This window comes from Pseudochaenichthys georgianus, chromosome 12 (genome assembly GCF_902827115.2).
Source record: "Pseudochaenichthys georgianus chromosome 12, fPseGeo1.2, whole genome shotgun sequence".
In the NCBI taxonomy this organism is placed as follows: domain Eukaryota; kingdom Metazoa; phylum Chordata; class Actinopteri; order Perciformes; family Channichthyidae; genus Pseudochaenichthys; species Pseudochaenichthys georgianus.
The window spans coordinates 14,647,499-14,664,989 of record NC_047514.1 but is presented as its reverse complement, the minus strand read 5'-3'; the positions used below and the strand labels follow the sequence as shown (position 1 = coordinate 14,664,989).

Below are 17,491 nucleotides of genomic sequence, written 5' to 3'. Positions count from 1 at the left end.
TCCCATGTCATGCTTTTCGGTTATTACCCGTCCCCTTGTGTGTTATGAAGGTTTTTATGCATGTAAACGGTCTGCAGAGTCACAAACCCTCAAAGTACACCCTGTAGCGAGTACAACTCCAACACAGAAAACACCTGTCTGTGCTGCCCCAGAACGCCTCGTTGGAGATTTCTCTTTTTCTTCCTGGGTACAGTGACAGGTGCTAGTGGAGCCTCGCAGTGGCGAAACTGTGGCGCGCTTACACTGTAGGTGCGCCGCGTTTAGGGGTGCGGGTGCTAGTGGAGCCTCGCAGATGGGGGTGCTGCAACCCCCTCAGCACCCCCCATTTGCGATGTCTCGCTGTCTCGCAGCCCCCACGCAGGAAATGAACCCAGCTCACACTGTCCGCTCCTCACAGCAGCGAGCCGCGCAACGTCCCGCCAACACGGCACCCAGACCCCACGCAGCATTCTCATCTGTTTGTCATTACTGGTGTCATTTTCTGGTTGCTAACACCATGGTAACATAATCACTGATGTTCCGCTGTAACGGTGGTGGACTCATCAGAACAGAGTGGGCGAGCTGACCAATCAGAGCACAGTGGGCTCACAGGCAGGAGCTCCAGCAAGCCGTTTAGGACAGAGAGTGAATACACAGACCATACAGAGATGCTGTTTGAGAAACCAATGTGAGTTTGGAAAATTGCACAATATAAATGTATTCTAGTAGACCTCAACAATGGAATTGTGATCAGTAGAAATGGCCATGACATGGGACCTTTAAAGGTTACCATTTGGCAGCAGACTGTCAAATCTCAAGTGTTGCCAAAGACACGTTTTCAAGCCATCCAAAATCTTTCGTCAGTATGTGGGAAGAAATAAAGCTGATGGAATATTCATTATGATTTTTCCTTTCAAGAAAGTTTTTAATCTCAAAAAGTACAACTTTGACAGACGCTCTCTGACACCACCATGTATAATATTGAGTTGATGCAACAGCACAGGGGGCTGAAACTGCTCACAACATGGACTGATGGGATTTAAAAAAATTATAATAAATAACGCAACCTATAAATTATTTGTAGCTCGGTCATTTTAAAACTGTATACACTCAATAGTTTTAATATAGCTTTATTTATAGTTATTAAGTTAGTTAGTAAATAATGAATAAATTAGGTAATTTACCAATGACATCAATACTCAATCTCATTACTTCAACTAAGTCCTTTTAGAGGCTGCGACCACACGAGGACAAAAACGGCTAAACGCATAGGATTAACGCAAACGCAAACAAGCTTCCGTCCACACGCAATAGTTATCCGGATAGTGTCTGTCCACACGAGACCGCTCCGTTTAGCTCCAACCGCTGGAGAAGCTGCAGTACATGCAGGAGCCTGTATGTGGCGCTGTAACTTCCTCCACAAAAGCAGCGAAGAAGCATGGTTGTCATGGTTGCCCTTCTGTTTATTCTCCGCGGTGGGGGCCGAGGGAACCGTGTATTAAAGTTTAAATCTTCTGGACAAAATTATAAAAGTGCCGGTCAAAGGTCTTCTTTGTTATTTATTGAGCTTTAAAACAAATGAATAACGACTCTATATAATATAATAATAAAATACACGGAGCCTCTCTTTTTCCTCCCTCTCTTCGGACAGCGTCAGTGTCTGTCTCATGCAGCAGCTGATCCAGTAATGAGTGACCCGGCCGACAGTAAAAATAAACATATTTATAACTAGTTTAGGGAGTTTTTTTTTTTTTTTATGTCTTTATTAGGATCCCCATTAGCACTAGCATGAGCATTGGCTATTCTTCCTGGGGTCCTCACACACTCAAAACATACATAAACATACAACAAAATTAAAACAAAACAAAACAGCTCATAATTTCATGCTATTTACAGTGAAATGAAGTGAAACTAAAATGGTCATTCAATTATCGCCATCCTAAGGCCAAACAAAAGTAAATACAAATAAGTGTACATAATAATATATGCATACATAGCCACAGGCACAGTTCAAATTTACTTTGTAATACTTAAATAATTTTTTAGCAACCATTTGAAATGTACTTGAGAATTTTCCTGAATGATGTGAACCGGTAAAGAGTTCCAGCTGATCATGGCTCTGTACATGACTGTTTTCTGTCCCATATTTGATTTAGATTTAGGTAATACAAACCTTCCTTCTATTGTATGTCGTGTTTGATAGTTATGTTGTGCATATTGCGCTATAAATCTTTGTGATAATATATCTGTTTGAGAGGTAATTAAAATAGCTAAGGGTGATGATCTGACTTGGTGTGTGTTTTGCTGCAGCGGGAGGAGCTGCAGGTGAGCAGAGCTGCGTGTCTCCGTCCTGTCAGATTAGACTTCACTCGCGTTTAGGTCTATATCGAGAGAAAGATAAATAATCTGAATTCAGGGTGCAGTTTACTTTGACGCGGGGGTGAGCAGGAGAGGCGGGGCTATTGCCTCATCATTATTGCTGTAGATGTTGCACAAACAACTGTAGCATGGTGAATAGCGTCCGGAGCACGATAGCAACTCTGCGATCCGCCATTGTTGTTGTTGTTGTTGGTGGTGGCGAAACACTTCAGCAATGGCGCGGGGGAGGCGGAGGTGAGCGGGAGAGGCGGGGCTATTGCGCAATCACTATCAGTGATCTGAAAATGTTCGGATAGGGCGCACACACGGAGCCGTTTGACCCCCCAGAGAGTTGCGTATGCCTTTCTATCCACCTTGGGACCCGTTATCGTTTCCTCAGTCGTTTAGTGCCGTATTCGGTCGTCCTCGTGTGGCCGAACGGTCTATATGACACTAAACAGTAACGCAAACGACCGAATTCGTCCTCGTGTGGCCGCAGCCTCTGTTAATGTTTTTTTTAGCTTTGTGATGTTACACATTTTTAGCTTGAAAGACTGTTGCACATAAACAACACTTTTCTGTTCTATAGGCCAATGCCAATTTAAACACCAACATAGTTTGACACTACAATTACAAAGCTAACACAACTGCTCTAACACTTTCCCCAATAACATTATTATTACTCTATTAACTAGAACCTCAAGCAGCTGAATAAAGTATTTTCCTGGCCTCCGTGGACTTAATTCATAGATTTAATCTGGAGATAGTGTGTAAAAGTCGGAATATCCAATTTTATTGGAACATTAATTTTACAGCCGATGCCATCAGCCCTGCTTGTTGCTGGCAACTCTAAAACTTATTGTACAGATTTATAGTGTGGAAGATAAAAGCTAAAAACACAAATGTGCCTCGTGCAGAGCAGCCACTGGGGAATATCCACAGAAAACAGACATGGTTCATTGTCTCTCTTAAGCTCCACTATCCAGAGCTGCACAGCTGTGGCAGACTGTATTCAAAACATCTGGCACTTGACAGAAGCTAAATACATCTGGATACATAAAAAAATTATAAACTGTGTAAAAAAAACGTAATGATTAGTGTGATCTTGTTAGACAATCTTTTGTGTCAATGGCAACCCTTCACAAAAAGAGCTCAAAACATATCCAATAACTCTGCGACCAGAACAAGGTGCGAGGTGTGAGCACGGCCAGATGCAGCAAAAGAAAGAGAAGCTACTCACATAAAGTTTAACATCAGGGTGCAGGTTGTGTAGGGCAACGTATGTGCCTGGTGATGTGAGGATGAGGTTCATTGGCTTGGTGTTGTTCATTTCGAGAGAAAAAAATGTGGAATCCTGAAAGAAATTGGAAATTAAGAAAGTGTTACTCAACCTTGCATCAGAAAATAAATGGGAAAAAAGGACATATTCAAACAAAACAAATCAAAATACTTTATGAAATGTTTCAAGAACAACTTTGACTCCAAGCAATGCCTCTTGCTACTTTCACAGAATAGTAAACTGTGTTGGCACAAAGCCCGGTGTGTGGGCACATTCACGTGGGCAGTTTTGGAAACTAAAAACGCATGACAGGTTCATATTTGACTGCCCAGAATAAAATAACCATAATTTAAGCTTTTAATACAGAGTGACCCGAACTCTTGAGGCATATATCACAACAGTAATTATTATGACCTTTTCGCACAGAAAGAAAATCTGCCAATATGCTGACTTCTAGCATTTGTTTTCCGTCTAAAAGACAATATAGCTTCTTCCTAATTTGCAAACCTCCCTATTGTGTCATTAGATGAACAGACAGAGTTGACAGAGTGGAGAGACATTTAGCTTGCAACACAAAGTTTCAACATAGTTCAGGTAAATTCTATATAAGTTTGATTCAAGTTCTGGCCTATTGCTATTGTGGGGGATGAGGCAATTATCCTTGTTTTTGCAACTGTAAAATGTCAACACATGCATCTCTCCAGAAAAAGCAATGCCAGTCAATTGAGTAAAGTTTGTAGACAGACAGGAAACTGTCTTTGCTGTCAGCCTCCGTGTTGACTCAGGCATTAATGAGGTAATACAGCTTGGTTCTATTCGTATATGCCCATGCAGTGCAAGTCAACAAGGGAAAAAGCTATCAAAATCAATTATTAACCCGATGTGCACTTTTTATATATTTATGCTGTATGACCTTGTTGCATTCAAACTGTGGAAGACAGTGTGAAAGTACTCTGGAGTAATGACAAAATTATGAGTAAACGCCTTGTAATTACATTAATAATAATGCATGTCATGTCACTCATAATGTTCTATGGTACAGTAGGCTTATTACTAATTCATGCCTTTCGTATAACTTGAAACCCAGTATATCCTCCCACGTGTGGCTGATCTTGGCTGTAGCTACATGCCGTATATAAAACACTCAATGACATCATTTAACACATAATGTAATACCTCATTAGCCATATTATCAACTGAGGGAAATACAATGGCGATGTGATTCGGTAATCACCACCAGAGTCACTCTATGAATCAGCCATAATTAACATGCTCCACATGTGCGTAGGGTGAAGCTGGTACTGCTGCGTTGTATGGGTGTAAGTGGTGGCGAGTAAACCTTTTTCACTGTGGAATAATAAGCGAGTTTAGAGGGGGTTTTTCTAAGACTGACATGATTCCAATAAATCCTAGTCCTAATTACTTTTACTTCTGTAGATAATTGGATTAAGAGAAATCATGGATTTAAAATCAGTTGAATGTGGATTGAAAATTAACAACATCTTAAAAACTCTCTACTGTGAGGATTTCATAGGAGATTAACATTCAAAGATGCAAAAGTCTGCCTTTCTATACGTGATGTCTTTAGACACTAAATACTTCAGTCTGTTTATTTGAAGGTAGATTGTTTTCAGAGCTGCTGGGGAGACAATGAGCCTGCTGGGGAGACAATGAGCATGCTGGGGAAAACAGTGTGAATCCCTTATATTAAATGCATTTACTTGCCTGAGCTCTAAGAGAATTGTGATGAGCTCAGGCTTGAGCTACAGTATGAAACATGTTCAGAACAAATGAGGTCTGAGGGGACCATCAACACATTGCCTATGAGCTAAACAAAGATGCATATGAAAGAGAAGCTTGCATACCAACTGCAATGGAACACACACACACACACACACACACACACACACACACACACACAGTTTTGTACAGAAGGAGTCTTGCAAGACTGCAGCTGCACCTCATAAATGTAAGTCTCTTCTTTGAAGAAAGCGAAAAACATGACATTTGTGAATGTCATACAATACTGAAGACCAGTAGCCTTGATCATCAGTTAATAAAACATGTTGCCTTGCTTGTTATTGTTGTTTAAACATTTCCATAACGACACTTGCTTTCCCGCTTAAGTAAAATGTTTTGAGTCATGAAAATATAGCTACAGTGGATCTGAAGACGGAAGGAACAAAAAACAACTGAAACCCCGATATTATCACAGATAGAGTGTAAGATTTTCAATTGTGGTGACACAATGTCTTCCCGGGAAGAACATTTTGTAAAACCAGGACGCGTGGCACGTACATAAAGTAAATGAATGGCATTTCCTGTGGAGTTCATTGTGCTTCAAACAGAGATAAGTCTGTGGTGCTTTCCTTAAATACTCCTTTCTAATGAGCTTCATTGTCTCTCCGTCTACTTTCCCCCCCTTCACCCTTTTGTGACTTTCATTCTTTCATTTTGAACTCTGAATCATGACTGTTGCTAACCCTGATCACTCACCTTTCTATTTGTCTTCCTGCGCTTTCAAGATACAATTGTTTTACTATTTCAGCCTTTTTTCTTTTTACTCGAAAGCATTTTTTTGAAGGGCTTTACTGAAGCAGTTTCCAGTTATTCTTTTGGCTCACCACCTTAACGCCAATTGGCTCCGTTGGTGTAGTCTCAGCCTTGTGCCAAGACCCTGACTACCCCACGCCACTGTGTAACATCAACGGGCAGCTCCTCCCTATGAATTCTCTGATGCTCCCTCTATAATTCTCTGAGCGGTCAAACCGTGAGAGTCAACCGTCTCTGGCTGGTTATAAATCAGAAGGAAGCACAAAAGAGATGGGAAAGAAGGTGATAAGAAAATTGAAAGGACAAAGAAAGGGGGAGGAAAGAGCAAACCTCCCATCTGACGGGACAGTTTGGCATAAGATGAAGACGCCCCCCTTCCTCAATGTTTACAAGAAAAACCTGTTCTAAACAGACAGTGGTGAGCAGATACTGTGTTAGTAGATCTTATATAGATCTTATGTCCACTTTTTCATTTCATAAAACGATCACTCGTAGTCCCACAAGCGAGCAGGATATGCAAACTCTGTACAACATCCATTGCATTACACAGATCCAAAGCCAAATTCCTTTTGTGAACTCCCGAAACCCCCACACCAATGTATACTCTTTAGTAAGACAACTTAGACTATTTTCGTAGCAACTCTAACTCCTACCTCTAACTTTCTTTTCTTATTCTCCCACATTACATTAGGCATCTGGTTTTACTCTTCAGGCCTAAAAAGATGAGAAGCATTATTTCCCTCTTAATAAACGATCAATCTGTTTTGTCATCAAACAGGCTTTTTTCTTCTGATTTCCAGCCCATGCTGAAACACTGCTGTCCAATAAATGAGAATAATACTTGGCAAAATAGTCCAACAGTCTTTAAGGCAAATGTTAGAACTCATTTTCAAAGCAAAGCGAAGAAAGCCAAAGCTTCTTTTACAGATCTTGGTTTATGTGAGGTTCACCAGTTGCATAAGAAGTCTCAACATCCATCCATCCATCCATCCATCTTCTCCCGCTTATCCGTGGTCGGGTCGCGGGGGTAGCAGTTCCAGCAGAGAGCCCCAAACTTTCTTTTCCCTGGCGACATCAACCAGCTCTGACTGGGGGATCCCAAGGCGCTCCCAGGCCAGCGAAGAGATATAATCCCTCCACCTGGTCCTAGGTCTACCCCTTGGTCTCTTCCCAGCTGGACGTGCCTGGAACACCTCCCTAGGGAGGCGCCCAGGTGGCATCCTAACTAGGTGCCCGAACCACCTCAACTGGCTTCTTTCGACGCGAAGGAGGAGCGGCTCAACTCCGAGTCCCTCCCTGATGACCGAACTTCTCACCTTATCTCTAAGGGAGACACCAGCCACCCGGCGGAGGAAACCCATCTCGGCCGCTTGTATCCGCGATCTCGTTCTTTCGGTCATGACCCATCCTTCATGACCATAGGTGAGGGTAGGAACGAAAATGGCCCGGTAGACAGAGAGCTTTGCCTTCCGGCTCAGCTCCCTTTTCGTCACAACGGTGCGGTAAAGCGACTGCAATACCGCTCCCGCTGCTCCGATTCTCCGGCCCATCTCACGCTCCATTGATCCCTCACTCGAGAACAAGACCCCGAGATACTTGAACTCCTTCACTTGGGGTAAGGACTCATTCCCTACTTGGAGTGGACAGTCCATCGGTTTCCTGCTGAGAACCATGGCCTCAGATTTGGAGGTGCTGATCCTCATCCCAGCCGCTTCACATTCGGTTGCGAACCGATCCAGTGAGTGCTGAAGGTCGCAGACCGATGAAGCCATCAGAACCACATCATCTGCAAAAAGCAGTGGTGCAATCCTTAGTCCACCGAACTGCAGACCCCCCCCCCCACGACTACGCCTCGAAATCCGATCCATGTATATTACAAACAGGATTGGTGACAAAGCGCAGCCCTGGCGGAGGCCAACCCTCACCGGAAATGGGTCCGACTTACTGCCGAGGACCCGGACACAGCTCTCGCTTTGGGAGTACAGAGATTGGATGGCCCTGAGTAGAGACCCCCTCACCCCATACTCCCGCAGCACCTCCCACAGTAACTCCCTGGGAACCCGGTCATACGCCTTCTCCAAGTCTACAAAACACATGTAGACCGGATAAGCGTACTCCCAGGCCCCCTCCAGGATCCTTGCGAGAGTAAAAAGCTGATCCGTCGTTCCACGACCAGGACGGAATCCGCATTGTTCCTCCTCAATCTGAGGTTCGACAATCGGCCTGACCCTCCTTTCGAGTACCTTGGAGTAAACTTTCCCGGGGAGGCTGAGTAGTGTGATGCCTCTGTAATTGGCACACACCCTCTGATCCCCCTTTTTGAAAAGGGGGACCACCACCCCGGTCTGCCACTCCTTCGGTACCGTTTCCGACTTCCACGCAACGTTGATGAGACGTGTCAACCATGACAGTCCCTCAACACCCAGAGCCTTCAGCATTTCCGGCCGGATCTCATCCACCCCCGGGGCTTTGCCACTGTGGAGTTGTTTGACGACCTCAGTGACCTCCCCCCGGGAGATTGGCGTTGATCCCCCGTCATACTCCAGCTCTGCCTCTAACATAGAGGGCGGAGTTGTCGGGTTCAGGAGTTCCTCAAAGTGTTCCTTCCAACGTCCCAACACTCCATCAGTTGAGGTCAACAACGTCCCATCCTTACTGTACACAGCTTGGATGGTTCCCTGCTTCCCCCTCCTGAGGTGTCGGACAGTTTTCCAGAACAACTTTGGTGCCGCCCGAAAGTCCTTCTCCATGTCTTCTCCGAACTTCTCCCACACCCGCTGCTTTGCCTCGGCCACGGATGAGGCTGCTGCCCTTCGGGCCTGTCGGTACCTTGCAACTGCTTCGGGAGTCCCCCGGGATAACAAATCCCTGAAGGCCTCCTTCTTCAGTCGGACGGCTTCCCTGACCACCGCTGACCACCGGTGTCCACCAGGAGGTTCGAGGGTTACCGCCCCTTGAGGCACCTAAGACCTTGAGACCACAGCTCCCCACCGCGGCTTCGGCAATAGAGGCTTTGAACACCGACCACTCTGGTTCAATGTCCCCAACCTCCACAGGAATGCCCGAAAAGCTCCGCCGGAGGTGTGAGTTGAAGGCCTCCTGAACTTGGGCCTCCTCCAGACGTTCCCAGTTCACCCGAACTACACGTTTGGGCTTACCAGGTCTATCCAGAGGCTTCCCCCGCCACTCGACCCAACTCACCACCAGATGGTGATCAGTTGACAACTCCGCCCCTCTCTTTACCCGAGTGTCCAAAACATACGGCCTCAGGTCCGATGATACGATAACGATCATGGACCTTCTGCCTAGGGTGCTCTGGTACCACGTACACTTATGAGCATCCTTATGTTCGAACATGGTGTTTGTTATGGCCAATCCATGACTAGCACAGAAGTCCAGTAACAAACCACCACTCCGGTTCAGATCAGGGGGGCCGTTCCTCCCAATCACGCCCCTCCAAGTGTCTCCATCATTGCCCACATGTGCGTTGAAGTCTCCCAGCAAGACTAAGGAGTCCCCTTCAGGAGCCCCATACAGGACTCTTTCCAGGGTCTCCAAGAAGGCCGAATACTCTGAACTGCTGTTGGGTGCATAAGCACACACAACAGTCAGAGTTTTCCCCCCCATAACCCGCAGGCGTAGGGAGGCGACCCTCTCGTCCACTGGGGTAAACTCCAACAACGAAGCACCTAACCGGGGACTTGTGAGTATCCCCACACCCGCCCGGCGCCTCACACCTTGAGCAACTCCGGAGAAGAATAGAGTCCAACCCCTATCCAGAAGTAAGGTTCCAGAGCCGACGCTGTGCGTAGAGGTGAGCCCAACCAGATCCAACTGGTACCGCTCCACCTCCCGCACAAGCTCCGGCTCCTTCCCCCCCCAGAGAGGTGACGTTCCACGTCCCCAAAGCCAGCTTCTGCCGCCCGGGTCTGGTCCGTCGAGACCCTCCGCTTTCACTGCCACCCGTCTGGCAGCGCACCCGACCCCATCGATGTTTCCCGTAGGTGGTGGGCCCGCGGGACAGAGAAGCGGAGGTGTTGCCCACGTTGCCTTTTCGGGCTGGGCCCGGCCGGGCTCCGTGGCAAGCCCGGCCACCAGACGCTCGCCGACGAGTCCTCCTTCTGGGCCTGGCTCCAGAAGGGGACCCCGGGCTTCCTCCGGGCCGGGTATCCTCACTTCTTGTTTTTCCTTTCATGAGGTCTTTTGAACCAATCTTAGTCTGGCCCCTTGCCTGAGACCAATTTGCCATGGGAGACCCTACCAGGAACACAAGGTTCCAGACAACACAGCCCCCAGGTTCATCAGGGCACACAAACCTCTCTACCACGTCTCAACATAAAAACAAAAATTCAATTTTCTTCAATGTCAGATTAATTTTTGCCTCCCTCCTCATATAGCTTTCGAAAGAGAAAGAATGGCCAGCAGAGTGAAAACAAAGAGACAATAAATAAAAAACAGTTGCTGAACACAAGTGATGTGAAAGTACTACAAGAGGAACCCCAAGTGAGAACAAAAAGTAAAAGCAACCAAACAGAATACGCTGATAAATAAATGACTAATGTGAGCTGACCGACAATGTTGGACAGTGAAAAATGGAGTCTGGCACAGCAATAACAACATATAGATAAAAAATGTCTGGAGTTCCAGTCCGGTGTCATTCCCTAGCTTAAAGTTGTACCATAACAAAACACTTTCTGCAATTATGGTGTGTGATTGTTTAGCTGAAAAAGAAGTGATTGGAACACACAGCCAGACTAGCAGAGCTGGGTTGTCATAAAGTCTGTTTAGTGTCAAAAGAAAAGAAAAACTCCGGCATGACCCTGTCTTGGTCGTATGTCTGGCATCTGTTAAGGGTTAGCTTGTTATTTGTCTGATAAATGTTGGACATGGAGTGAGTGTGTGTTTACATGTTGAAGTGTGGGAACATTTCATTTGTTGCATGTATTTAAGGGATTACAGTTTGTGAGCCTTAAGAGCAGTTGGCACATTAGAGAGATTTAGAGATTAGAGATTTAGCATAAGACCTTGATAACATTATCAGACTTTAGATATACACAAAAAAGGGAAAGAATGTATGCCGCAGCACCATAGATATCCTCACAAAGTCTTATTTGGGATAAAAACCTGGGCCATACCAACAATGCAACCATCGCCTCATACAGATATCGGTTTGTTTCACTTACATATGCTAAGTGGCTGTTAGCAGCTAACCTCAAACATAAGAATCAAGCTAAAGATTTCTGGTAAACTCACTTTTTTTTTTCACCTGTAGTCCTCTCACTGACACTTCATCAGGCAATTTATCAGATTTTCTTTTTCAAAACTGTTCACGCACAGCTGCCTTTGGAGCCAAACAAGGCTTTTCAAGGCTTGTTTTCGACATGCAGTTGTTCTCCTTAAAACAAGTAGACGTATCTTATCTGTCCTTACTTCTCGCCTCTGCTGACTCTGATTAATCTCCGTGTTGTGCACACTAACCTCTCATTCTACATCTGCCATGTTTCTCCTGTCTGCCAAGCATCAGTGTCTTCCTGCCTCAGCTCATCACGTCCTACTCCCCTGCCTATCCAGCTGCTCTTTGTATGCAAGTGGTATCCATTCATACAGAGGGGAGCTATCAGTCCATCTCTGCCAGGTCTTCCATGTTTTGTTTTTTTACAAACCAGCTTTTATAAGCACTGGAAAAGCGTTATAATAAATGTAAGGAATTATTATTATTATAAACCTTTTTCCACAGCAGACATTTTATTGAGTTTAGTTGTATTCAAGTGTAAGCCACAGCAGTAAGCCCTGAAAACAAAGTCCCTGAATCTCTGTTACCACTGTGAACTCAAACTGATTCCCTGTGTTTGTAACAATGATTGACCTTTTTTTTATTATAGAAGGCATAAAGCATGTACAAGGTTAACACGTATGCAATGCATGGACAAGCACACTGCTTCTTCCTTTTAGGTCTGACTGGACATGACACATTGTACTGTCCAGAGCAAAGGATGATTCATTACCAGATGATAACATACCCATGCACAGTATTGGATTTCAATGAGAAGTAAGCTGTGTTGTCAGCCTGACAGATAGCCATGGTGTTTAACCGTTCTATGTTATCTTGCAGTTTAGCTTTGCAATTGTCATCTGGTCTACTGAGCAGGTTTTATTTGCCTGCTGAATCGCACTGCTAAGTTAAAGTGGACCTATCATACAAAATGCACTTTTGTACGTCTTTTATACATGAATATGTGTCCCCGGTGTGTCAGGGAACTCACCAAGTGTCAGAAAACACAACCCTCTCTCTTTTCCTCCATACCCAAATCTCTAAAAACGGGGCTGCAACGGATCTGATACAGACTGATACAGATTTGAAAATTCTCTGACGTCAGGAACGAGGAGCTCCACCTATATGGGCAACTCTCCACCTATCAGGAGGAGACAGCTACGGCCATTGCCGTTCGAAAGCGCTGGAGACGCTGTAGTACATATGCCAGGCCTGTAGGTGGCACTGTAGTCTGCCACAAAAGCAGCGAAGAAGACTTCTCAGATTCAGCCCTTGCAAAAACAGGGCTAAAAAAGAGCAAATGGAGCAAAATCTATATATTTTTTTAACTGCGCAGACATGCTTTATATAGGTATGGCCCTACAATATATTATTCAAATATAGCATGATTGGTCCACTTTAAAGTACTGCTCTTTCACTAGCATAGCATCGCTTTTTTCTCTTCTTCTACTTAATTAGCTCTAGTTTCTCAGCATCTCATTTGTGTGACCTTGACATGCTTACCAGGGTGTCAAAGTTGAGTTTGAGGATGTGGACCTCTGCGTTGTCCTGTCCGATGAAGCTGGTCCAACAGCCAATTAGTTCCTCAGTCACGTACACCCATGGGTTGTCATTAACCTTTATTGGATTGCATGTCTGGCTTGAGGCTGAAAGGAATTAAGTACAAATGGTTAAGCAGTGTCAGCAACATATAGTCAAGTTCAACTAAATAACCTCTTGCCTCCAACATTATCTAGTTTTGTGTGTGTCAAAGGCCAAGTACTGCGAGATTATGGCTCAATCCACAAACATCCTGTCATATTTGGATATGACCATTATTTTAAAAGATAGATTAACTCGGCAATCTTAGAGAATCCTTTTCTGAAAGGGGCTACATGTGTTATTAGTCACTTTGAAAGCTTTTCCCTGGTCTCAGAGCATGGATGTTAAATGTAAGGGTAGGACTACATTGTTTAAAAACGTATCTGCTGGTTCACGTTTATCAGGCGTGTCAGGATCCCGGGCTGCAGGCATTCATCAAGCCTGCTCACTCTGCTCTGTGCCATGAGCCTGCTGTTTAACCTGGGGATCTGTCCCTCTGGAGGCTGAATTAATCGAGCCGAGGCTGAGCGGTCATGGATGAGGTTGGGAATAAATGCCTGGCTTTTGACTCGAGCTATGTGTGTGAGTTTGTTCTATTGGGTCAGATTGAAAGAAAATATGTGCTCACTAGCCTGTCAAAAGTTGGCGGGGACAAAATATTCTCCAGCAAACTTCCTCTTTCATGAAGAAAAACAGTAAAGATGAAGTTTAAAGGGTGTCTTTTTTCAAACTCAATCAGAGATCTCTTTCCATGGCTGACGTCGTCTCTAATCTGCAAAACCTAAAACTTCATTTTGGAATGGACTCTAATTGGATCAGTCAGAACTAGTGCTGCGTACCTGGACTCACATTCAGGTTCAGGTCCGGACTCAAGTCCAGAGGTTCAGGTTCAGGTCCGGACTTATAAGTCCGGACCTGAACCCATGGCTTGTGTCAAGTGGTGTGAGTAACTAAAGTGAACTTATTGTGAGCTAATTATCAATTGAAAATTAATTCATAATCAACTCAAATTCAAACTCATCAGGTTTATTGTGCTCCCTTCCAACTTGTGTCTACATTTCTCTACAAAGTACAAATGTGCCACTTAGTCTACAAATGACTTATGACAGCAACTACAGTGAACTACTACAAAGTTCAAACATTTATTTCATTTACCAAACTAAAGTAACCAAACAGTCCCTGAGCTGACTGAGCCTAAATCCCTAAAACGTTGCTGAAAGGTAGAGTGTAGAGTAGACTATACGCATCACACTGTTACACACCTAATATACAGTATAGGCTACACTCTAGTGACTGTACAGTCAGAGTGTACTGTACTGTCTGTGCACCATGTATTTTCTACAACTCTACAATACATACTGTTAGAAATTAAAATCAATGTTGATATGGCGTAATTTTGAATTAAAAACACTAATTTAAATCACTTTTATTCTGAAAAAAACCGAAAGTTCACACTATTAACTTAAAACTTTTATTCTGAAAATTCTTCACTTCCGGTTAGCATTAGCATGTGGCGAAATTCTACGTTTTCAAACCGTAAATCGAAGGTGAAATGACATGTGATGTTGTACACTGAGCACACTGGGATTAGCACTCATTTATTGACGCTGAATAACGTTTATCAGGGAATGTTTAAATAACCACAGACACCAGAATATACGTAAGTGCTAGTTTTTTTGCGAGTCCAAGTACCGGTTCCTGACGTTCCGGTTTTAACCGGACTTGAACCGAAACTTTTTACAAGTCCAGTACCGGTTCGGCGTACCGGTACGCAGCACTAGTCAGAACTAATCTGTACTGCTCTTAAGCCTTAGGTTGCATTTCCGCTGCATTGTACAGTTATGTTAAAAAATGACATGCCTTGTAGATTTTTTTTAATACGTTTTGGATATGGATGAACAGTTATGGATAATACCTTGAATTTTGTTTTGCTACGACTTCAGTGGAGGTTAAAACATTGCAGAACAGTGATTGTATCAGGCAACATCCTGCACGCACACTTCTAAAAAGCCAAGCTATCGTCAGTAGCAACAGTTTTTTTACGATTTAGTTGCCAAATAATAGATTCAGGGAATGTCCCACACCATGGCGCCATGGCCGTCAAAGTAGAATCCCGCCTATACTGAGAGGAAACCATCCGCAGTGGAAAATGAAAGTAAGAAAATCACCCAGAACTAAAGCGAGCTGAGTCAACTCAAGCAGAGCCATACAATGAGGAGGGGAGACATGACATTAGATAAGCATATCTTCAATAAGATGAATATAAGCAATATACGCCCAAGCCAAGCATCTACTATGCAGGCCTCAATCACCTCAAAAAAAAAGCTGCTGCTGAAGCATATAAGCGGGCAAGACTGATATCATAACAGAAACTAATAATTTAGTAAGCAAATGCTGCATGACATGCCGGTCCATTGACTTTTATTATATGTCTGGGTCTGTTGAGTCAGCAGGCCACAATCTCTCAGAGAGGAGATAGGGAGTAAAAAAAAGTGGAATGAGAAAGAAAAGTGGAATCGAGAGGAAAAGGTTAAAAGGAAATTGCAAAGTTTGAAAGGTCAACAGGATGTGCCTTATTTAGAAGCAGCATGAATCAAAGACCCTGGTTACTGCACTCTCATCACAAGTAGGGGAGGAGAATTGAGATAGGGATGGAAAGTAATGAATGCATAAAAAAAACTGCTAGTAAACACACCGTTAGAACATGTTTCATAATCAGCCCTTTCTCTGCTTATTGTTGTCCCCACAATGAAATTGGGTTGCTATTATGGTCAATTATTAACCACAATATCTCTGATGGAAAAAGAGCAGCGGATGAGATATGATTTTATTGATCAGAGTTATATCTAATGGTTCTTATTGTTGGAATAATAGGTCTATTGTTTGTGTCCAATTAAAATCTATTTTTCTCCCATTTTCTGTGGAAGTAACAGATCGTACCATCTCTGTTTCTTAGCCTGCTCAGCTTTGGACTGCAGCTTTTCTAGCAAATCAAGATGGAGAGCCATCCTCACTCCCTTGCCATCTCGCTTTCCCTCCCTCACTGCATAGGTCAAGGCTGGTTTCCTGTTATTCTGGCCCTCTGTGCTAATGTCTGTTGCTCAATATCCACATCCATAAAGTTATTTCTCTCTTGTTCTGCTGTGACAGAGTCAACGGCCCATGACTGGCCTGGAGGTCTTGGTATAAATCACTCCGACTGCGCAAAACTGTGCACCAGCATGTGTGTTTGAGTGTATGTGTGTATGTGTGTGTACATGCGCATGTGCCACTGGTCTCTTTTTGTATGAGTCACCATAGGATATGAAGAACATTCATTTCGCCCTCTTGACCCCGGAAATGCCAATGGCCTCGCTAAGCGGTTTGCTGGTAAATGAGGTATAGAAGAGCCATTCCATTCCATGTCTTCTTCATCTACTTATATCAGTCCCCCCCATTTCCCATTCCATGAGAAGACATGTTTATAGATGATGATGATTTCCATTTAGATGTAAGGAATGAGGGGGAGTAGAACACATCAGGGACATAAGGGAGGACAGAAAATGGACTCAATGCATTTGTTTGCTTTAATACTTCACGCCGATTCCATTAAATAGATAATGAATTTCAATGCCTGAGTAAACTTAAGAGAATTACCGTATTAACAACACTATATGGCCGAATTCCAGAGTTAATGGGTACTTTTATTTAACTGGAAACATATTAGAGAAAACTGCTCAAATGCTTATAAAATTATTAGTGTGCAGCCAAAATAAATGACGGCCCATTTGTTGTTGGTGCCGCAGCTGTTGGGGAAATCTAATTTTGTCAGACTGTGCCAGTATCTGGGGGGGGTCGGTCGAATAATCGATTATTATTCGCCAGGGCTGCCGAATAATCGATTTTGATCATGGTCAGTTTCTGGCAACCCTACTTACAATATGATACTTTTCTTTCCCAAGCATTCTCCCGGTTGTCTGCAGCGCTCTGGAGCCACAGCTAACGAGGAGAACACAATCTGCCAGTTAGTAACGTCACATGTCTAGGGACTATCTGCTCTGTCTTCCCTAACCTCCAGGGCATTCCAGAAAAGATAGGAGACTAGTTCTTCAAATCACAGACATCCGTTTTCCATGTGTTCAATCGTGCATAGTACCATTTAGCTGCACCACTACTGTGACCATTTTAGGGCATCTCAGTATCAGCTTGAAATGTACTTTGATTATTTTCAAACTGTCTATAAACTTATTTGTTAAATTGAGCTCCACATACTGCAAAAGCTTCATGTTGACATACAATGTCAGTTTTAGTTTTTCTTCATCAGCTTCACTTTTAATTTCTTTATTAGCTACAAATGTTAAGTGGTGTTTGTGAATGCGTTAAAAAAATAAATAAAGTTGGCTGCAGCAAATAGTCTAATAAATATGTTTTCATACTGTGAGGCAATAGCGAGGCCAAATAAGCATTGTATGGACTATGTTAACATTATG

General features: G+C 43.8%; 1 protein-coding gene across 2 annotated transcripts in view; it reads right to left on the bottom strand.

The window, feature by feature from the left end:
* eng (endoglin) overlaps positions 1 to 17,491 on the bottom strand; it is a 43,177-nt gene that overhangs the window by 15,517 nt on the left and 10,169 nt on the right. For both annotated transcript variants that reach the window (XM_034096594.1, XM_034096595.1), the window contains exons 3-4: positions 12,945 to 13,087; positions 3,578 to 3,691 (exon numbers count right to left, since the gene is read on the bottom strand). In XM_034096594.1, coding sequence (XP_033952485.1) covers positions 3,578 to 3,691; positions 12,945 to 13,087 — 257 coding nt within the window. The remainder of the gene's footprint in view (positions 1 to 3,577; positions 3,692 to 12,944; positions 13,088 to 17,491) is intronic.